Below are 22,550 nucleotides of genomic sequence, written 5' to 3' on the forward strand. Positions count from 1 at the left end.
ATATATATATATATATATATATATATATATATATATATATATATATATATATATATATATATATATATATATAACTAATTAGCTCGACCTCATCATTTTTTTTAACGTTATTTTAACTTTATTTAAAGGAAAAAAGCTTTAATTCAAATGTAATTTAATGACGTTACTTTGCACACCGGAAGTTACATTTAGCGGTGTATCAGGTTTATTCTTCCGCCACAGTGTGAAATAATAGTTCCGTGTATCCGGACGCAAACACCTCTTTCCATCTCTTCATCATGACCTGATTTTCTGTCGCGTTTTTTTCCCAATTGGTTCTTTTAATAATTAAAATATGACGCAGAGGTTCAGTAAACCCTCTGTTACCTTTGTTTTTTTATTTATGATCCATTGTTCCCTCGTACTTAGAGTCTCGGTCGAAGCAACTGAAGGTAAGACAGTTAAACAGTAAATATTTACTTGTTAGCTGATAATAAATGGGGTGTTTATGCTAACATTTGATGTAAATTTTTAGATTTCATATTTTAATAGCTAATATTTCTGTCTAAGTGAAACTGTCGACCGGCAGGGTGTCTTCGATGTGTGTTTTTAATCTCGGTTTAAACTAGCTAGCTATTTTAAATAACCTTTGATGTAGACTTACATAAACATAGGCACATAAAACATAAACAAACTGAAATGAGCTGGGTTATAGATTATAACTGTTATTAAAAACACAGTTTTTACGTTGAAATGCTGTATGAATTTGGTCTTTTGTAGAGATGACAGTTTGGTCTTCTCTAACTGAGGATATTTTTCAAAGGAGAAGGTTGTGCAAAAACTCAATCGAAATTGAGTGTGACGAAGACAAAACATTACAAAGGACTTCACATAGTAAAAGATGTATGCATGTGTATCTATTTACAGCTGGTAGAAAAGGTTTATCTTGTCCATATGGACAGGATCTCTAGGCTCCGTCAATGGCTGGATGGGGTCTGGTTTGGGGACAGGTGGATCTTGTCCCTGGTTTTTGCAGATGATGGGTTCTGCTGGCTCCCTCCTGCCAAAACCCGCAGCAAGTACTGGGGCGGTTTGCAGCAGAGTGTGAAGTAGCCGGGATGAGAATCAGCTACTCCAAGTCTAAGGCCATGGTTCTCATTTTGAAAAAGGTGCTTGTCCCCTTAGGTTGGAGGAGAGTTCCTGCCTCAAGTGGAGGAGTCCAAGTATCTTGGGATCCTCTTTATGAGTGAGGGGTGAATGGAGCAGGAATATCGATAGATGGATTGGTGTAGCTGCTGCTATAATGCAGACGCTGCACCGGTCTGTGGTGGTGAAGAGAGAGCTGAGCAAAAGGAAAAGCTGGTTGGTTGGTCTAAGTTCCTACCATCACCTCTAGTCATTAAATCTGGATCATGACCGAAAGAACGAGATCCTGGATACAAGCGGCTGAAATGAGCTTTCTCCACAGGGTGGCTGGGCTCGGCCTTAGAAATATGGTTAGGGCCTCAGTCATTTGGGAGGGACTCAGAGAGTGTTTGGTTCTCCTCCACATTGAGATGAGTCAGCTTAGGTGGCTAGGAGATCTTCCTCCTGTTAGCCTTTCTATAGGGAGGTGTTCCAGGCAGGTCCCACTGGGAGGAGGCCCAGGACACGATGGAGGATCTATGTCTTTTGGCTGGAGTGTCTCTGGCTTCCCCCTGCAGAACAGGAGTAAGTTTCTGAAAAGAGGGAAGTCTGGAAGTCTCTGTGTGGGAACCGTATCCCTGATTTTGGAGATAAGAAGAACAAAGGAGACTTTTATCACACAGATGACAAATTCAGTACTCGTCATTAAAGGGGTCATAGAATGACATTGTCATGGATGAATAACGAACCATCGGCACCTCCTTTCTCTGCAAATCTCTCAATTCTAAACTTCCACCATAAAACGGGCGAATCAAAACAATGCCAAATAAGCAAGATCCCCGAATTGACAAATTCGAGGATGTTGCCTTAACATGCCTTATTCCTCTATTCATTGCCTTAACATGAATAGAGGTAGATTTAGGAGACCGGTTTAGATGTTTAGCCTACAGTTGGGTTTACTTCTACAAGAGTTACAAAGCAGGCAGTTTCTCTATTGAAAATGAGCCACAACCACGGGCGGAAATGCAGTGTTCCAGGCTGCACGGAGAAAAAGGAAAATTTTCACAGTCTTCCCAAGTATCCAAACATTCAACAGGCATGGATTTTTTTGTGTATCAGAAGATCCCTGCAAAGTTTGATGCTCACCTGTTCATTTGCTCTAAGCATTTTACCAAAGACAGCTTTTAAAATCTTTGACAATTCAAAGCCGGATTTGCTAAACTTCTAAACAGGTGACTTCTTTCTTTTATAAAGGTCACCAAATATGATATGTACTGGAGAACTTTGCTTTCAGAGTGGCCTTCAGGAATAGTAGCACAGTGATGTCAAAGTAGAGCTGCTCAGCAGTTTGAACATGTGCTGCTGTTTCAGTATAAACAAGCGCAATTTTACCATCCCAAAGAGATAAACTAGTGTTACACTAGTGTTTTCTGTCTACGCTCCATATGCCAACTCATTGGCTGATGCTGCAGAAAATGTTTTACCTGATTATTAAGCTACTATACTGTAATTTCTTCCATTATTACACAGCAGTCAGATTCTTTTATTTATTTATTTATTTTTTTCAGAATAAAACTGGTCAGAATGTCCAAAACTTGAATATATTATGCTTAGCATTACCCAGACTTTATTATCAGTGTTGTAAGGACTCTTATCGATGGCACTGAAAATATCATGGTTTATTTTTACCTTTTTTTTCCCCTTAGAAAATCATGAGTCACTGCAGGTTGTGCTGCCACAGGAGACTGTGTCTGATTTGGAGAACAATCCCAAGTTTGTTGACGGAGAAGAGGTGGACTCTCTGCCCAAAAGGCAGTTTAAGACGGCTGAAATCGCAGACGCAGTGATGGGGACTGAAACCCCCGTCGATCCGTCTCGCATGGAATCCCTTTTTCCCAAGAATGTGAAGGACATCACGTCCGGCTTCTCTCCACCTTGTGACGAGAGCAGTAATCAGTGCGTTTCGCCTGCTCAGGCTGAAGACATAGAGCAGCTGGATGAAGAGGAGTCAGAATCAGAGCAACAGGTTGGTCAGCAGAAGCTCAGTAACATAAATTCAAGCTGTTTTGTGGTTTCAGACTCACCAATTCTTAAGAGCTGGTATACCTTATCATGCATACCTGAGTCAAGTGTGTTGAAGCAGAGACTGATCTAGAGATCGCAGGACACTGGCCCTGGAGAACAGGAGTTCTCAGGAGAGATCTAAGTGACACAGATCTTTAGTAATATATTCTGCCACCAGGTTACTCTTCAGATGGTCCCAGCACACCCTCCAGCTGAGGAGCAGAACACCACAGAGACAACAAAGACATACAAAGTAAACTGTGACAAGAGGAACATCACGGGAATGGAGAACTTCTCCGTGCAGGTCCTCAATACCTCACAGGTCGGTTCTACTACTTCCTGTTTTCCTGTTAAGCTAATCTAAACTAACCTGGAACGATTAAAAATGCCACACCGAGGTTTGATTAGACTCTGACCTCTGGAATCGAGAAATCTTAGATCGAACCTTTCTGACAACAGGAAGTTTACTTAATAATCTCAAAATACAAAACATTATGTCACAATCTAAAGAAACAAAGTCTGATGTGTCAACCTGGAATGGCACAAAAGCCGTCTGGCTTTCTGACACACAGTGATTAGCATCATCGATATGATGGTAAACCTTCCTCATTCAGGATTTCACAGAAGAACCCAGAATAGCACAGTTATAACAGTTAAGCAAAGAAAGGAGGGACAAAATTTCTCCTCAGGGTAAAGTACTAATTTCTTATTATTGCAAACACTTGATTTCCATAAAAAAAGATGTTTAAGGGGAGAAATAAATTTTACTGTACTCTAAACGCCAACTTTAACATTCATCACTTTGAAAACTATTTTGATAATTTTTTTTTGATTCTGTCATCTTTGCCAGTGAAGTGTTTGTATTAATCAGTAAAACCTCATTGATGTAAATAACTTTAGATAAAAAAAAAGACTATTTCTATCTTCTTTTAGGACCTGATGGATTTTCTAAATGCCAACAGCTCAGAGTGCTCTGTTGTGCTGTTCTTCACAACCTGGTGTCAGTTCTCAGCCAACCTGGCACCTCATTTCAACGCTTTGCCCCGTGTTTTTCCCAGCATGCATTTCCTGGCACTGGATGCCTCACAGCACAGCAGGTGAAGTCTATCCTCTTTATGGTATAAACATGCCTCACATGACTCACTGTGTCTCCTTTAAAAGAAGTAAAGAACTGTAGATTCAGTCTTATGCAATATGCTGGTGAAGATTCTCAGTCATTCAGGTCATAATCATTCCAAAAAAGTTAGAAAACAATCCGCTGGTCTTTGCTTTCCAAGTGTAAAGACGTTTCCCTTCCCATCCGGGAAGCTTTATCAATTCAAAATGTCAGAATTAGCATTGATTTCCAATCTTTATAGAGTAGCCCAAACAAAGCATTGTTTTGAAGACAGGTGGTTTGAAAGGGGTGTGAAGGAAGCCATTTATGTTAAGAGAGAAAAAAATACTTTAAACAGAGGGGTTGGACTCAGGTTTCAGCTCTAAAATACCTACAACACAGCGATAGAGTTGATTCCTTCCCGCTACCATAATCCTCATCTAGGGGACCAAGACAAATCACCTGGGTAGCCAGGCACACAATACCCCTAACGACTCCCCCTTTCAGAGGCATAGACCAGTATATGTTATTGCAGGCTAACAAAGAACCCAGTGACCCCCCATTATTAAGGGTAGACCTGTACTTCTGGTTCAATTTGCATGTTTTTTAAGCCAAAACAAGGCTTTGATGGGCTACTCTATAAAGCTTGGAACTCAACGCTAATTCTGACATTTTGAATCGAAAAAGCTTCATGGATGGGAAGCAAAGCATCTTCAAACTTGGAAAACAAGTTTGAAGATGCTTTGCACACCTTCCTTCTGTTCATCAGCTGGTCTCTGAACCTACTTTCAGGTCTTAGTTTGAAGGTTTGACATAAAGAAACTTGTCGTCCATTTTCCCTCAGGACCTCTTGTGTCCCCAGTGCTGTCAAAATGAGATATTTTAGCAAAAAAAAAAACAAAACAAATGTTATCTTGATGGGCCAACACTTTGGTGGATGGAAACTTTAAATTTTCTTTCTGTTAAGCAGGAGTTTTCCTCTCCATATTTCCGTCTCTTAAAGCATTGTTCTTTTGGTATTTCCATCATCAGTCTCTCTACGAGGTTTGGGACGGTGGCAGTTCCCAACATCCTGCTGTTTCAGGGTGCCAAACCCATGGCTCGCTTCAACCACACGGATAGGACGTTGGAGATGCTCACCTCCTTCATCACAAACCAGACAGGTATGTGGAAAACAGAACCTTTTTTTTTTTTTACAGCATTACAGGGTTTTTTTTTCAAATATAAACTTTTCTGCTGGCCAAGAGTGTGTGTAATATGCATATAAATGCAGCCTGGCTGCAGATTCAAGGCCGAAATGCATGGAATCCGACTTTTTGTCTGATCTGACATAAAATTGTGTCGAACGAGGTTGTGGCTTTTGGAGCTCCTTGAAAGTCAATGGGGATAATCACACACAACATGTTTTTAGATAAGGGAGCTTATAGATAGAACCCAGGTCTATTTTAGTGGGACTATGCAGCAATTCAGCTGCAATTTCATGGGTCTGATAAGAGGACAGACACGGTTACAAAGTAAAACACATCAACTTTAGGGGAAAATACTAAATAAAATCTGTTAACCACAGTTTTGGAGTCGCACATTGTGTATATAATAAGCGGGACAAACTCCTGCAAAAACAATGAATAAATCAATCAATTTATACTAGTGTTGCGACGATGCCATTTTTTGGCCCCGATACCGATAACTGATACCTGGCTGTGCAGTATCGGCCGATACCGATACCATAATAATGTAAAATAATTGCCATCATGGCTTTGTCAAGCCGCTGCTTACCTTTGTGAAGCAGGAAAAAATCTAATACAAAGTGAATCCAGTAGAACTTTTTAATAACTTTTTTATTTATTTTTTTATGACTTCTCATAATCAGTCTACATCAAATGTGTGAAATTGTTTCAATTTGTGGCTAGCAAAGACAGAAGTGAAAAAAAATCTGCACAGATCTGCCCACCCTAACTGGTCGGAGCCTCTCTACGCAGCCAGTGGGACCTGGAAAAAAAATCAGATCAAGGATTAAAAAGTCATATTATCAGCTAGTGTGTTTAGGCCTTTAAGCTCTCTGTAGATCTTATTGCTTTAGGCCTTAGTTGCATTTCTGCTGTTGAGAATAAAATATAAAAAAAAAAAGATTCTTGGGCTTGAAAACAAAAGTTTTGTTGTTTATCTTTCAAAGAGAGATAAACCAATCATTACAAATTTCAGTTCTGATCTTAATTAAGTGTATTAAAACGGAGATTTCCCAACATGTTTGGTCTATTAATGTATCAACTAACAGCCTATATTTGGAAGTACATTTTATAGCTGAAAGCCAATAGGGTAAAGGTCATGGACTTGTGCTGCTTAGAGGCTTATATAAAAATAATCTTGTGATTCTTTCATTTTCTCTTGGATTCAAAACAGAACCTGCTGCACATTTTGTTTCTGTTTTATGAATTTTAGAAATTCACTTAGGCCAAAAATGGCCTTTCTACTCTCAAAAAAATGGTTTAAGATTATAAATTCATAAATTTCAAATTTCCCTCTGAGGCAATCGTTTAAGTATTTCATGCATTTAGTTTTCTTTTTTTTTTCTTTTTTTTTTTTTATAAATGTGTTTATTAAGGAAACAGATTAGTAATATACATCAAGAAAATACAAAATGTCTTTCATTTTCGTTTTTCCTCCCATGAAACAATAGGCCTACAATGGACTAAAGTCAAGTCAAATCTAAAGGCCGTTACATATAACACACATATATTCAATAAACAAAAATCTAAATAAACTCCCCAAAACACACACCAATGCAAGCAGAGGGAGAGGTAGGGTATATTTTTCTGAAGGCACAGTTTGAAGTGATTTACAATATTTCATAAAGGAATAGGTTTCCTTTCATTAGAAAATGTAAGAAATGATAGAACATTGTGAAACCGTGGTCTGGCAATAAGTGCTGTAAAAGCCAATATTTTGTTGTAAAAAGGGTCATTTAAAAAGTATTTACTTGGATACCAGTTATAGCTAATTAAGGATTCATGTGAATTTTTGTTTTTAGGGCTTTAGAGAAAAAGCATTAAATTGGTTCCAGAAATTATGAAGCGCCAGACACAAAAAGAACATGTGGCTCAGGTTGCATGGGCTTGTATCATATCTTTCACATTCTATTATCTCTGGGAAAATTTTTGAAAGGTGCAACTAAGTATAATGAACTCTGTACAATACTTTAAATCGAATAAGTTGCAACCTAGCCGGCGATGTACTAAACCGAATAACTGATATCAGCCTTTTCCTCTGTTGATCCGAAATGGTTATTCATGTTCCCAAGATGTTTTAACTTTAGATGCTGTGTATGTATCCAATTCCATAAGAGCTTATATATAACTAATATAAATGAGTTCTTATTAGATTTAAGTGGTGGTAATTCTTCCCATTGTTGGGTGTTTGGAAGATAAGGATAAGATAAAAAAAAAAAAAAAAGGAAGATTTACAGTGACATATCTGAAAATAATGAAACAAGTGAGTAACCGGAAGCTTGTTTTCAGAACACAAATCAGAAAAGCTCAGAAAAGTGTCATCTTTAACTAGATGATTAACGGTTTTAACACCCCATGTTTTTCCACAATACATAGGTAGCATCAGCAAGACCAGGAGGAAATAAATGATTTTTTACAATAGTCATTGTTAATGATGCATTTTGTTTTCTGTAAGTGACAAAAATATTTAATGAAATGTTCAAATAATCGATTGTCATCCCTAAGATACCATCAGTAAACCCCCAGTGGAAAGAATTTCCATTCAACTAAATGGTAAATTTGAGCATGGATGTTTCACTTGCCTTTTTCAGGGTTTGAAGCAGATGCCAACAGAAATGTGACGGAGGCAGACCGCCTTGGGCCACTCCCCAGCATCCCTGTGAGAGGCATCGATTGGCTGCTGGTCTTCTCCATCCTCTTCATCACAGGCTTTACCGTCTACGCCATCTTGCGGGCGGACAGCCTCCGCTGGCTCATACCTGGACAGGAGCACGAGCATCAGGAATGAAAACTTTGAAAGCTCTGAACTTTTAGATTTTGGCTATAATGGCAATTAATTCATGATTCGTGTTTTTTTGTGTGAAATAAAAATATTTAAAAGGTTAAGTTTTATATATATTTTTAAAGAATTTTAAGATTTTGAGTTTAATTCAGAACAGTGAATCTTTTACTTATACCAAGTAGTGTACCTGGAAAACTGTAAAACTTGCCCTGCTTTCTGATCTGGATAAATTATATTAAAAATAATGTAGGAAATTTTATTTTGTACTATTTGATCTTGAGGTTAAATATACAGCTTCTTAAAAGAAAAACATAGATAAAATAAAAAAGGTTAAGAGGGCAATTTTTCTTTAACAAAATTGGCTGATCAAAAGGTCTAACTAAAAAAAAATCCCAAATCCCCTTAAAATAGAAAACGGTGTCAAAAAAGGATTTTAAAGTGATTTTTTAAAACATTCTTTTAGTTTATTTTTTAATCAGGAGTAAGGTTTGATATAAATAAATTTGAAAAGAAAATGAAAATCTTAATTTTATTTAGGAATATACACTACTAAAAGAATGAAGGGAACAGTCCAACACACAGTAGATCTGAATAAATGAAACATTGTCAATGAATACTTTTTTTAGTACAAAGTCGAATCTGCTGACATAAAACAAAACATCCCACCAAAATCAATGGAAATCAAAATAACCAATGGAGGCCCGGATTAGGAGTCATATACAAAATTAAAGTGGAAAAACAAACTACAGGCTGTTCCAACTTTAATGACATGTCCTTAAAACGAGTATAAATGAGGCTCAGTATTGTGTGTGGCTTCCACATGCCTGTATGGCCTAGTTATGATGCCTGGACATGCTTCTGATGAGGTGGCTGATGGTCTCCTGAAGGATCTCCTCTTAGACCTGGACTAAAGCCTCCACCAACTCCTAGACAGTCTGTGGTGCAATGTGACGTTGGTGGATGGATCAAGACATGATGTCCCAGATGTGCTCAATTGGATTCAGGTCTGGGGAGCGGGTTGGCCAGTGCATGGCTTCAATGCCTTCATCTTGCAGGAACTGCTGACACACTCCAGCTACATGAGGTCTAGCATTGTCTTGCATTAGGAGGGACCAAGGGCCAACTGCACCAGCATATGGTCTCACAAGGGGTCAGAGGGTGTCATCTTGGTACCCAATGGCAGTTATGCTACGTCTGGTGAGCACATGGAGGACTGTTAAGAAATGCCACCCCACACCATTACCAACCCACTGCCAAAGGAGATTTTTGGTCTTGTGGTTCGGGCATTGTGCCTGGACCCTAGAGGTTCTGAGTTCAAGCCCCACTCCCGGACTGCCACTCTGGGTCCCTGAGTAGGACCCATTAACCCTCACACTGCTCCCAGTGCGCTGCACACCTGCAGCCCACTGCTCCCCAAAGAGATGGGTTAAATGCAGAGAGTGAATTTCATTGCTTTGTACTTGTGACAGTAAAGTTGAATTCTATTCTAAAGTGATCACACTGAAGGATGTTGCAGGTTGTAGATCTCTCTCCATGGTGTCTCTAGACTCTGCCATGTCTGTCACATGTACTCAGTGCTGTACTATATACGAATTATATAGGTTATATATATATATATATATATATATATATATATATATATATATATATATATATATATATATATATAGTGAATTCCATATATTTTCTCCTTTATGCGAAGTGATTGCCAATCAGCTTTTTAAGATTGATTTGTAAGAAGATTGATTTGATTTTAATTATATTGTGTTTTTTAGGTGTTCCTTTCTTTTTTGAGCAGTGTAAAATAATTTAAAAATAATTACTAATCCACCCTGTTTTTTTTTTGTTTTTTTCTAAATGTTTAATACCCCAAGAATAAACGTAACAAAGCAAAAAATGTTTTAAGTTCATATGAATTTTGATCAGGCAGTACTGTGAACAGCTTCCCTGAACGGGAGGACACGCATTTGCGCAGAACCAGCTGTGAAGCGAAAACTCAGCCTACAGACATGTTTGGGTTAATGTTCATCCTGAGGACGAGCAGGTCTCGGCCCTGCAGCCGGCTGAGTATCCTGAAGGAACCCGTGCTCCACAGAAACTCCTCTAAAATGGTGAGAGCTGTGCCTGAACTCCTCTGTTAGCATTAGCACCTCTTAGCTCCTTTAAATCCGAGCGGGACTCTACAGTTACCCCGATAACGGTGTTTATTGGTGGGATAAGTTTGGAAAAGTCAGCAGTAGTGTGTGTTAAGTTTAGTTTGTGTCGAGTGGAAAACACTGAATTCTGATAAAGTTCTTACATATTTTTTTGCATTTTTAATTGGAACATTTGTCTATGTTTGCGATACTATTTATAATCTATTCTGTTTTTCCGACGTTTATTTCTATTATATCGCGTTTCAGTTTGGGAATAAGTGTCTAAAATGCAGCTATAAGAAGCTTATAAGTTGGGAGAAACTATAAAATAACAATACGAGAAGTTCGCCACAATAAAATGTTGAGATATGAATTATATAATTGATACTGTAAGTAAAATATATTTTACCTTAGGATTTAATAATAAAATGTAAACAGTATTGACAGCTCCCAATTAGTGGTGCAACATCGCCATCTTCTGGAGACACAAGATTGCACCCAAGTAGCAGCATACAAAAAAAGATTTATTTGCGATCCTTACAGATAAATTATTTATTTTCAAAACAGTTAGTTAAAGATCCATTATTTATTCTACCATTTATATTTATTTTTTGCTCTAAGTCATGACAGAGTCCATACCATCTCATTTTCATTGACAACAGTGTCCACATTAGGAGAATGCTCTGATAATTATATATATTTTAGGCTTGACTCTTATAGTTTTTATAATTGCAATAATAAGTATGCTCTACTAAGTCAAGAAAAGCAATTGGAAAACAATGATTGCAATAATATAGTATTATGGCTTGAGGATTCAACCCTTTTATAGTCATACATGATATTATATGTATGACTGAATGCAACTTTATACTATTTATTTTTTTTGTATTGACCAAACTCTCACAACCTATCAAATTCTGATTCATTATTCTCCTCACTTGATTGGTTTATTTACATTCAGGTTAAATAAGTGTTTTAATAATCTGTTAATTGATACAATGAATTCTTAGAAAAGCTATTATGTTGGTACGATTTAATTAACAAGTCATGTTAAAGTAGTTCAGGCAAAGCAAATAAACTTTAAATTGCAGCCGTAATTTTGATATTCAGACTCAGTAACATTACGTTTAGAAATGAAATGTGAGATTATTGGAGGTCTCACTCCAGAGGTTATTTGAGATTTTTGCTGCCAGCTCTTCCAATGAGCAAACATTTTAGAAAATAATGATATTTTAGCATGCAGACTAGTATGGCGAAATAATACATTTAGTTTGGCAGAAAAAAATCCGTTTTGAAATGTAAAAAAAAAAAAAAATATTCAGAGTTTCTCTGACATCATTCCTGTTTGTGTATTGATTTTCTGGCATCATAGTTGAAACTCTCTGTAAGAACCAAAATAAAAATGGAATGAAAAATATTTGACTGTGATGAGGGGGGTCACTTGTGTCCAGTCATCAGATTCCCACTGGCTCAGCCCTGCAGACCGGGATCAGATGGTGATGGAGCTCAGGGCAACAGGCTGGATGGAAGTAGAGAATCGGGATGCTATCTTCAAAGAACTGCACTTCAAAACCTTTAATCAGGTATGTTTTTTTGTTTTTGTCATATTTCTGCTGTGTCTAAAGCCACTTCTAGACCCTTGAGAATTATTTTATTTTGTTAGTTCCTATCTGAACCATGTGCAGCTGTATGATAGAAATAGGTTAGGGCTAGTTCCTTTAGTTCTTAGCAGCCAAGAAAGATGGTATATCTGTCAGGCTACAGTTAGGAAGAAAAGGAGGCTTTCAGGTCATTTCGTACTGGGGACCTGCAGGTTTATTTTGCCTCAGTGTTCAGTGCTGCCGGTAGTATTCCGACATTAACTCAACACTTGGAGTATCAGTTTTTAGGACTGCAGACAGGATCACAGCCTAAATGTGATAAATTGAATCGGAAGTAGTTGATCTTCTTCCGATCTGAAAGTGTAACACACTGAACTTATACCTACATCACTTCCTGATAGCAGTTAAACCCAGTGGTGGACCGTGATGGAGTGCATTAACTTGATTACTGAACTCAAGGACATTTTCTGAATATCTTTACTTGAGTATTTTTGGGGAGGTACTTAACTTTTACCGCACTACATTCCAAAGTCAAATATTGTACTTTCTACTCTACTACATTTCCAGGAAGCTAGTTGTTACTCCTTTCTTTTGGCTCAACTTAGCTTTTCAAACTGCTGTTACTTTTTTTCTTAAAAATCTAATTGGCTACACTATATTTCTCACATAATTCATCCTTAGGCCCCATCCACACAAAGTCAAACCCTGGCCTAAATTCACAAATTTTTCACCAAACCAGCCTCTCATCCATACGAAGCCGGCGTTTCGGGGGTCTGTAAACAATCTTTTTTTTATTAAGCCTTCAGAGTGGGAGGATTTTAAAACACCGTTATCGCGGTTCCATCTTTAAGCTCTGACCGCATTTTTTTCTTACACGCATGTGTCATAGCGTCGCCTCTAAACACGCATGCGCGACACAGTATCACAACAACAATGGCGCCGTACTGTGTTGAATGGTTGCTGCTCATGCTACTCACCCTGCTGTCGGGCTTACAACAGAATCTTCTTCTTCTGGAATATCTCCAGGAAGAACAGAGCAATATCGACGACATAGTTCAGCACCTGAATTTGACTGAACCACGAAAATGGACCCGCAGGGCAACCAGGCGAAGGTTTTGGGTTGTCTGTTTTCGCCTATTTTTGCTTTGGCACCACAGCGCCACTTACAGGCCTGGCATACATTTTGCAGCGTTTTCATGTATTCATGTGTTCGATCACATTTATTTTACGTCTCCGTCTTTAAGACAAACGTTCTGGAAAATATTAGCGTTTCGTGTTCGTTTTGACTTCGTGTGGACGGGGCCTTAAATTGTGGGTTCACATTGGAGGCGGTGGCAATGGCCCTTGTAGTCAGTTCACCAAGAATTCCTATTCGTGAAGGGCGGTGAAGCGGATAGTGGTAAACTCCACGCGGTAAGAGCGTTCACTGCTCCTCTTTCAACTTGTGCTACTAGATAGAGCTGAGGTGATTTCAAACAGCAGCACCGCATGGCGGGAGAGAGGCGGTGATCGCTAAGGCTGAAAAATCTGAACTTTTATATGAAATGGCGATACAGCACCTAATCAGGGAGTGGTTGCAGGTGACGCTTTTTCACTTTAAAAAACGGAGATAAACAATATTAAGAGGTTTTTTAGATTGCTTTAAAAAAGACTTTTTAAATTAGTCATAGAAGACCTGTTTATCGTCCTACCTTACCTCCAGTACAGAGCCAGGTTTGTCACTACCCACTGCCCAGCATCTGTGCTTTCTGCAGGGGTAGATTTATAAGGAAGTCCCGCCGAATCCGAGCTGCGTCTGGATGAACCAAAGTTGATTTTTTTGTTAGAGCTTTAGGGGCTTTTCAAAAAGAATAATGGTCTCCCCGAAGTTGTTAATAGAGTTCATAGAGTCCATGATGTTAAGTTTCACCTGTACGTTTATTGTTAAATGCCAACAGCGAGAAACAGGAAATGACATGGGGTTGCCAGGGGTAACGCCAGGTCCAAAGCGAAGGGTCTGGGGGGCTGGTGATTAACTAAATATTAAACAATAATTCCAGCCACTAAATAAGGTCAACATGCCCACTGTTATAGGAATGACGTGTGATGTTATGCAACAACTTTATATCAAAATAGGCACAGCATAACATCTGCTGGGATGGTGACCTCATCGGCTGTAAAACTAATTCTATTTTATAAACCAAATCAGCAGAAATGAGTTTTTCCTACACAAATGAAGAAGCACTAAAAAGTAGGCTAGATGATTTTGATTACATTTAGATCTTAAAAGGATAGTAGATCTCTGAGTGACATAAAAAATTATCTTTAAATTCACTGAAACAACATTAGGAAAAATTATCTTTTTTATTATATTATTTTATTTTTTTCCATTTTTACAAATAAGCAATTAAAATACCAAAACCTGCACTAAAGAAGCGATAACCATTCAGTCTATTTGATGAGTTTTTTTCTCGTCGGTGGGGTTTCAGCTTCACCTACTCCTACTATTTGATGATTAGGTCCAGGGTGTAAACAAAGTGCATCTGAAATGCAGAGTGTTTAGCTACCTGCAGGGCTCGCTGAAATTACTGCTTTCACCACATGCTGTGTGAATGCATCATGAGAACAGGTATCCTGGAATGTTTAGTAATCTATCTTTTTCAAAGCACTTGGATCAAAATGGTTGCTAATTAGCAGGCGGATGCATAACTTTGATGTGCTGAGGAGGTAGAAAACTACCTCCATGGAGAAAAACTAAAACATGCAAGATGGAAGCCCTCAGGAAATGAATTTGGACACTACTCTGTTTTAAAGCCAAAATGCATCCAAACATCTGACTTGAATTTTTTTTTTTTATCCATATTTTTATCCTAAGTGTATATATTAATCCTTTTTTTGCATGCCTTATACCCCAGTGTTTTTAGAGATTTTTATAATTTTATTTACCTATTTCATATTATATATTTCATGTTGCACGATTGTACCATAAAAAATTCCTAGCTTGTGAACTCCTTCACTAACAATGGCAATAAACCCGATTCTGATTGAAATGTAATGGATTAGCACACTGGCAAGCTATTTTTAACTGGCAAAAAATTTATGGTTTGGAGTCTGTATAGTTCACGTTAAGATAACGAGATCACTAAATTGGTTGACTATTATTTCAATTATTGTTTATACACGTTTATTCCAATTCATTGGTTTATCCCTACCCTTGAACAGGCAGTTTGTGCCTAAAAAAAACTTCCAAAAGTATCTGAATTGTAGTGGAATGGATTGTCTCTGAAGTTTAAAACACTTTTCGCCAGTTATCATACTGGCCGGGCGAATTTTCTCAGTCTCCTCCATGTTTTGTTTATGAATGACTTGACGCAGTAAATGCTTGTGACATGAGGCAGCGGGCGTCAACTCATCCACGAGATCTGCTGGACTGGAAGTTGTATTCCACTTGTTTTTGGCCGATGTGCGCCAACCATTCATTTATTTTATTTATTCCTTTTTTTAAAATTGAGAATCAATACTTGGTGTCAAAAATCGATGCAGTAGATCATAAAAATTAGAATCGCGATGCATTGTCATGGCGATTATTTTGCACACCCCTAGTGGCTTTATTGTTTGACAATTTTGAAATGGCTTTATGAACTTCACAAGGCCGTATTTTATCTGTACTGTCAACATTATTTACAGTGTATGATCCACTATGAATGCAATTAAATAATCTACTGTAATGTTGGTGCCATACCTCCACATTATTAGCAGTGCCAGAAATGCCGTCAGTCACACAGGGCAGAGATTTTTTTGTGGAATGTCCTACCTCTAACTTCTTTCCAAAAGTCTTGTGTATTGTTACTAAAAAGTTTTCTGGCCATGGAGTCAGCCCTCATTGCTATTTCATTTTTACCAGTATATCGCACAGCATCCTTGTATTGGACATTAGTCAACTTATTATGTTCAAGGACAGGCCCAAATCTCAGTCTCCCTGCCTTAATCCACTCATTTGAAGCCTACTGAGCTCTAATATAAAGTTCAGCCACATTGGTGTTCCAATCTGGCCTGATTTTTTTGTTGTTGATTTTTCTGTTTTTTTGCTGTTTATGGAGGAGTTTAGTGGATGCAATCAAAACATTAACAAATTCAATATACACAGAACAAATGGATTCATTGTGCTCAGAATTTTCACACATTATTTATTTGCGGTCCCTAAAGATAGATCTGCGATCCCTTGTTATTATCATCTCCACACATAAAACAAAAGAATAACTGCTGAAAAACAGCTTTTATCTAGGTTAGGGTTGTCACGATNACAACCCTAATCTAGGTAGATATTCCTAGGTGAGTTATTTATGCACACAGAGAATGATAGCAGTTCCTCTTCTGAGAGCGAGCTCCAGTCCAAGTGTAATTTGTTACATTCAAAATTGTACTTTTCTGTCATTGGTTAACTTGTAAATGTATCTGCATCCCAAATGGTATATAATCGGCAGTAGATAACTCATACAGGATTTTCATGTTGGTTTAATGAGGCATGTGCATCTGCTGTAGTTACAAAGTGATCCAACCATAAGGTTGTATGCCATGCCTCAGCAGGACTTTAGAGACTGAGAGAATTTGCCCACTATCCTCGCAAAACTGGCTTAAATGAGTACAAAATAAAGATTTACTATCAGTGATATCAGAGTTCATGTCACCAATAAAAAAACACAATAAAAAACTTATCTTGTATAAAAGCAAGTTTGTTAAGATACTCATATGTGGTGTACATATTCAGGTTAAACACATTCCTTGTCATTTTGTGTTAGATGCATTGCTATGCACCAGTCCACTTCAACTTTAGTTATTTTAACCCAAGGATCCAGTCTCTTATCTCATAATGTTGCAAGACCATCGGGAATCCGACCTCATTTTATTCCATCACTAATATCAACACAAGACTCCCCAGCTCCGTGGAAACGCTCATTTACAGAGTTCAGACCTTCTAAATCCTGCTCTGTCAGAAAAGTACACACAGCACATCACATTGGTTTAAAAGTTGGTCTACAACAACAGGGCGAGCTTTGTCCTCTGCACTATGGCCCAAGCGCAGGCCACAACAATTATGACATAACTTTTAGAGCCATCTGCTCAGATTTATTTGGCCTCTGTGCCACAGGTCAATGAGGTCCCTCCCATCTGCATCCCCGGAGGAACCGCACCGCTCATTCCCCCAGCCCCAGCCCAACGTGGCTCATAAAAACGCCAAACATAGGCTCCAACTGGCCAGAGATCAGGATCGTACATCTCCGCCACATCATTACACTCAGATGGGACCTTGAAAGAGAAAAACCTGCTGTTGTCAGAGCCTTTTTTCAGGCATGTAACTTCACGACCCAGCTGGCCCTGAAGATGGTCAGTTAATGTCTTTATGTCCAGGTCCCTATAGGAATGATTGTGTGTGGGAGGAGGGAGCAGCCACATACATTACCATTATTGTGATCTCTCCTCGCCATGATTGGGTTGCTGTATGTGCCAGTGGGCCCCTGTCAATCACAGCCGGGTTGCATAGCAGGACAAACATCCCACCCACACCAACAACTCTTAAGATAAATAAATGAAGGTATTATATAATAGCCTTTATAGTTATGATTACTTACTTTAGTGGGTTATTCTTTCAAAAAATTAATGGTATGGAGTCTGTATAGTCCACCTAAAGATAAAGACATTAATAAATTGGTTGACTGTTTCTATTATTGTTTATACTCATTTAATTCAATTAATTGGTTTATCTCCACCCTTGAACAGGTAGTTTGTGGCTAAAAAAATTTCCCAAAATATCTGAATTGTAGTGCACTTAAATGCCTCTGATGTTAAAAACACTAATCGCCAGTTATCGCACTCACTGATGGCAGCTCCTGCTACCAGTTAGAGGGCCAAAGGGAAATTTATCACCAACCAGATTGGTTTGGATTTTCTCTAAAAAGTTAAATATCTGAGGGAAAACTGCTTTCTGTGTGTAACCAGGTTATCTGTCCCATATTAAAATTGGTTCCTTTTTTTTTTAGTTGTTACGGCACTAGTGGCCCGTTTTATGCACAGTATGCTGACAGGAAAGGGGGAGAGACATGCGGGAAAGGGCCACAGGCCGGATTCGAACCTGGTTCACTTGCTGCAAGAACTAAGGTCTCCATACATGGGTTGAGTGCGCTAACCACTGCAAAACCAAAGCACGCCCAAAATTTGGTCCATTTAAAAAAAAAGAAATTTAACCAGTAGGGCAAAAACAGAAGAAATCTGTTAGCACTAGATGGCACTGATCTTCTCAATGGCTTAGAATGAGACTCAGTATCAGCAAACAATATCTTTCCTCCTGAAATCAGCACAGAAACCTAAACATACAAGCTTACAATGTTCTGATAACATTCTCTCTTTTTTTCCTTTTACAACTTCCCATTTTAGACGATATCTGGTCAAAGTAAACTGCATCGTCTCAAGGCCACTTAGTGGACTTCCTCTAATCCTGTCGTTAGTTGTTTTTAACCACTAAAATGGCCTGGTTTTACACTTCCCCGTGTTTGAAGTCAGAGGGCGAATACTGACATCCTCCCTCTCCATCTGCGGTTCCCTTCTCCCACAGCCTATCCCCTTACCTCCACATGTCAGGCTGCATTAGGCAGAGACACACCAGGCTGCCAGTTGAGGTTTTGATCAGAATGATTTCTTTCACAAACAATCAAATTAGCTAAAATGTACCATCTGGTTTGCCAACCACTAACAACACCATCATCCTCCAGAGTAGATGTCCCTTTCTTTCTCATTTTTTTTTTGCCTTCCTTGGTCTCCATCTCTGCCTCCTTAAGTCTTTTTCTTTAGTTCACTTTCTCTGCCCCATGTTTTGGAAGACAAACTCATGTTTTTCCTATTTTGCTTGTTGGCAACTCTGTTTTGTCTTCTGGTCCTTATTTTATTTTTATTTTTTTTCAGCCCCTTTCATTCGGTGTTGCAAGTTCTCTTTCATGGTTGCACTTAAAGGGCTTTTAAAATGAGAAGCAGTGACGAGGGGCTACATTCTGGCTGATTTCCACTCACCACTTATCTAAAGCCACAGAGTTGCAGAAATCAGATCCCCAAAGAGTTTATAGTGGAAATAACAAAGCCCTATTTGTGTGGCGAGGCAATGCCTAGTGTGGCCATTAAGGGGCAGCAGAGCTACAGTTCAAATAAAAGCAAAATGACAGCTGCTCTTTCTTTTTTAGGCTTAAATTACTGAGCTCATGTAGAGTGGAAAGTGTGATAATGTTGCAACAAACCCAGTAATTTACCTGTGGCTTGTTGGTGGCTTTAGTTTTGAGAAGTGTTTCTTTGCTTTGACATCATATTCATGGTGTTTAATCAAGTTTGAGGGATAAACTCCTGTTTCCAGTGCCATTTTGATCGCTCAGAAGATTCCCTGCAACCACATGTGGAAACATCTGCATGTTCTCCTGTCTTCACAGCGGCAGAGTTTTGGCCAGGACTGCACGCGTTTTAAAGTTGCTGGTGCTGATGTTGTTTACACACAGATGTTTATGCTTTATTTGTTTAAAGATCGAACATCTGTTATCAGTTTCTGTGAATGAAGTAGAAAGTCTTGTGAAAAGGTTAGATATAAAAAGGCTGTTTTTTAAAGGTGAGCTGTGCAAACTCAACTGTTGTGTTATGTTAGTGGAGGTTGACAACAATAGCATTCCTTTTTTTTTCCACATAAACTCCCTCATGCAGAGATAGGAGAGAAGAGAAGATAATCACTCAAAAGGTGTGTTTTAGGAGGTTGTTGTTTTGAGTCTAACCCGCTAAGTCAACAAACCCTTCGTCAACATGGCAGGCAACAGGTTGGATATAAGAATTCACACCAATGACAGACTGGACTACACTTGTATCTCAAATAAAACTGTTTATAAGTAAAGATCATTTCATGGACTTGTAAACATTTTTTTCTTTTTTAGTGAAAAATGGTATTAATGAAGGACACATTTAAAACGAGGCTAAAGCTTCAACACGGAATGTTTTTTTTTCAGCAATCAGTAATTTTCCCTTTTTCTAAAATAAAAAGTTTGTTTTAGAATATGATGGTTTAATTAAAATTAATGTTTAAATCATTTATATAATAATAATAATTTACTTTATTGATTTCACATTGGAGAAAGTTACCTCTGCAGAGGGCTGCCATGGTGGGGTTAAGGGTCTTGTTCAGAGACCCAGAGTGGCGGTCTGTGGGAGTGGGACTCGAACTCAGAACCTCAGGATTCCGAGCTCTATGCCCTAACCACCAGGCTGCCACTCCCCCCTATATAAAACTGCTCATGATTTTAAATTCCTAGGACTTGAGATTACATGCATTATATTGGTAAAAAAATAGTTTGCAATCTGGGTTTGCTTTGCCTCCAAATGCCATCTAAAACGCAGTCCACTATGAATCATGGACTCCTTTATTATGCAATGCAAGAAGCTTCACAGGCAACCCCACTGGTCAGTAATAATATCTAGATTTTAGTCTTGAAGTATGTCTGAATAAACTTTTTCTCTACAAGTGGAATTTGATGCCCAACTTTCCTTTTAAAATACAAGAAGCTTAGTCATATTGAATTTGAAGTGTCTGAGCATCAGCTTTAGGGCTGGAGTTTGACTAGGACATTCTAGCACACAGTTATGCTTGATTCCATCTGACTAGGGATGCACAGCATTATTTGCTTTCAATAGGTATCGGCTGATATTTGCTTTGAAATCAAACAACGGATGGACATCAGCCTTTTCGGTCAGTATAACTTATTAATTTATGATGCACTGTTTTTCGAATTTGTAGACAACAAATGTGATTATTATGCGTGCGTCATGGGGTTACTTGAACCCAACTGATGCATGAGTTTGTTACAGAAGAGATGCTGAAGAAAAATGCTGGTTTTGTTTATTGAATATTCAAAAGCAGAGGGAATCTGCTGTTTGCACTCGATGGAAGGGGGTAACATACATAGTATCTATAAGTAGGGCTGGGAAAATAAATAGTTAGGGTGTTTGGATTGGTGAAAGGTGAACTTTTGCTCAAGTCTTGTCTTTTGTAGCTTTCAAGAGGTTTTCTTACAGGTTGCCTTCTAGAAAGAGTGAATAGAAGCTATCCTAGCCAGAACAGTTTTATATTTACTTTCTGTCACTACAAATTAATACAGGCAGCGGTATATCACCGAGCCGCTGGCCTGGTTTGATGGCTCTCTCTTATAATTTCCACTGTTACTACAACCTGATAACTAGCCTAGTGTCTAGATTGGGCTTTTAGCTGTACTCTCCCCCTCTATAATATATTTATAAGTAGTTTAATAATCTTGATGAACTGACTACACGGAGGAAGTGTGAGATGCTTTTAAAAACATCTTAAAATATGTTTTGGGACAAACCCCACGTATGAGATTAACATCTGAATGCTCACCTTCGTCATTTGCCACAGCCGCTGGTGGAACAAAGCCCTGCAGCTATTCATAACCCACCGCCCAACAAGCCCAGAAAGTATAGGTTCTATCGTGGGACCAAAGCCCCTGGAAAGTGTATTTACCAGTGTAAATGTGTATAGAAAAGCTACCTGGGTTTTGAGTGACCATAAAAAAGGGGCTGATGTGAGTCTCCCATTGGCTCTGACTACCTTCTCTCTTTGCCAAAGAAAATAATCCTCACACTGTGGGGATAATACTCGGGGTGATGTGCAGTGTTGGTTATGTGCCACACAGGCGTTTTACATGTAGGCCAAACATTTCAGTGTAGGACCAGGACACACTCCTCAACATGTTCTCTCTCCCATACATAGCCTGTTGCAAATAAGTTAAGATGTCTTTATTTTGGCCCTTTTTACAGGCTGCTTTTCTTTGCTGTTCATATTATGCTGCTCATAATTTTCCTAAAGTTAGCAAAAATGTAATAGTTGCATTTCTTTAGAAAAGATTGATATATCCCTTTGTTTATCATTAGGACTGTAGGGGCACTATTTGGTTTGATAAAGATATCTGCCTCGTTATATCCTCAACCCTGTAAAAATCTTTCTAATAGGGAAGGTATGCCTCACTTTTTTTTTTCCTTTTTGCTTATAACAAAAAATAAATAATCCTACGATTGGTCATTTGATTCCATTTGGTACCATTGTAATAAATCTGTACCGATACAGAAAAAAATGTGATTTCTGAAATGCAGTATACCTACTGGTGTGCTATTAAATCACTATATTTTGTTCTTAAATCTGGATTTGCATAAATATTTTTATACTGTTGCTGTAAAGTGGAGAGACATTCATAAAATAGCAAAATTAAAACCCCAGCCAAAACAACCATGTCTCAGATGTTACATAAAGAACCTAACTTAGAGTTATGTAAGTGAATATAAACTTAGTTTAGGTATAATTTATATTATTTTTCTAAAAATTATAGATTTGAAGCTTTAAACAGCTTGCTATCACTTTAGTCGGTCACACACACACCCTTAAAGGAATAGTACACCCAAAACATGATTAGCCTTCATTTTCTACTCACCCCCATGCTGAACAACACTCTGGAGTACTTTTTTGATATCTCA

The 22,550-nt window shown here is 38.3% G+C and overlaps 2 protein-coding genes across 2 annotated transcripts in view; both read left to right on the forward strand.

The window, feature by feature from the left end:
* Positions 1-211: 211 nt before the first annotated feature.
* Positions 212-8,364, forward strand: txndc15 (thioredoxin domain containing 15). Its single transcript, XM_015384223.1, has 6 exons — positions 212-431; positions 2,811-3,130; positions 3,347-3,490; positions 4,102-4,265; positions 5,297-5,427; positions 8,082-8,364. Exons 1-6 carry the CDS (start codon positions 335-337, stop codon positions 8,276-8,278), a joined length of 1,053 nt encoding a protein of 350 aa, XP_015239709.1. The 5' UTR covers positions 212-334; the 3' UTR covers positions 8,279-8,364.
* Positions 8,365-10,217: 1,853 nt separating this feature from the next.
* pcbd2 (pterin-4 alpha-carbinolamine dehydratase/dimerization cofactor of hepatocyte nuclear factor 1 alpha (TCF1) 2) overlaps positions 10,218-22,550 on the forward strand; it is a 23,272-nt gene continuing 10,939 nt past the window's right edge. The window contains exons 1-2 of the mRNA XM_015384225.1: positions 10,218-10,383; positions 11,859-11,990. Of these exons, the coding sequence (XP_015239711.1) occupies positions 10,282-10,383; positions 11,859-11,990 (234 nt within the window). The 5' untranslated portion in view covers positions 10,218-10,281. The remainder of the gene's footprint in view (positions 10,384-11,858; positions 11,991-22,550) is intronic.

This window comes from Cyprinodon variegatus, unplaced genomic scaffold (assembly GCF_000732505.1).
Source record: "Cyprinodon variegatus isolate N-32 unplaced genomic scaffold, C_variegatus-1.0 Scaffold308, whole genome shotgun sequence".
Classification (NCBI taxonomy): Eukaryota; Metazoa; Chordata; class Actinopteri; order Cyprinodontiformes; family Cyprinodontidae; genus Cyprinodon; species Cyprinodon variegatus.

What these genes read in the sequence shown, in the direction of transcription:
- txndc15 (XM_015384223.1), top strand. Translation starts at nt 335, where the DNA reads ATGACGCAGAGGTTCAGTAAACCCTCTGTTACCTTTGTTTTTTTATTT. An exon ending in AGGTCCTCAATACCTCACAG is followed by an intron (nt 3,491 to 4,101) that starts GTCGGTTCTACT and finishes ATCTTCTTTTAG; the next exon opens with GACCTGATGGATTTTCTAAA. An exon ending in CTTCATCACAAACCAGACAG is followed by an intron (nt 5,428 to 8,081) that starts GTATGTGGAAAA and finishes TGCCTTTTTCAG; the next exon opens with GGTTTGAAGCAGATGCCAAC.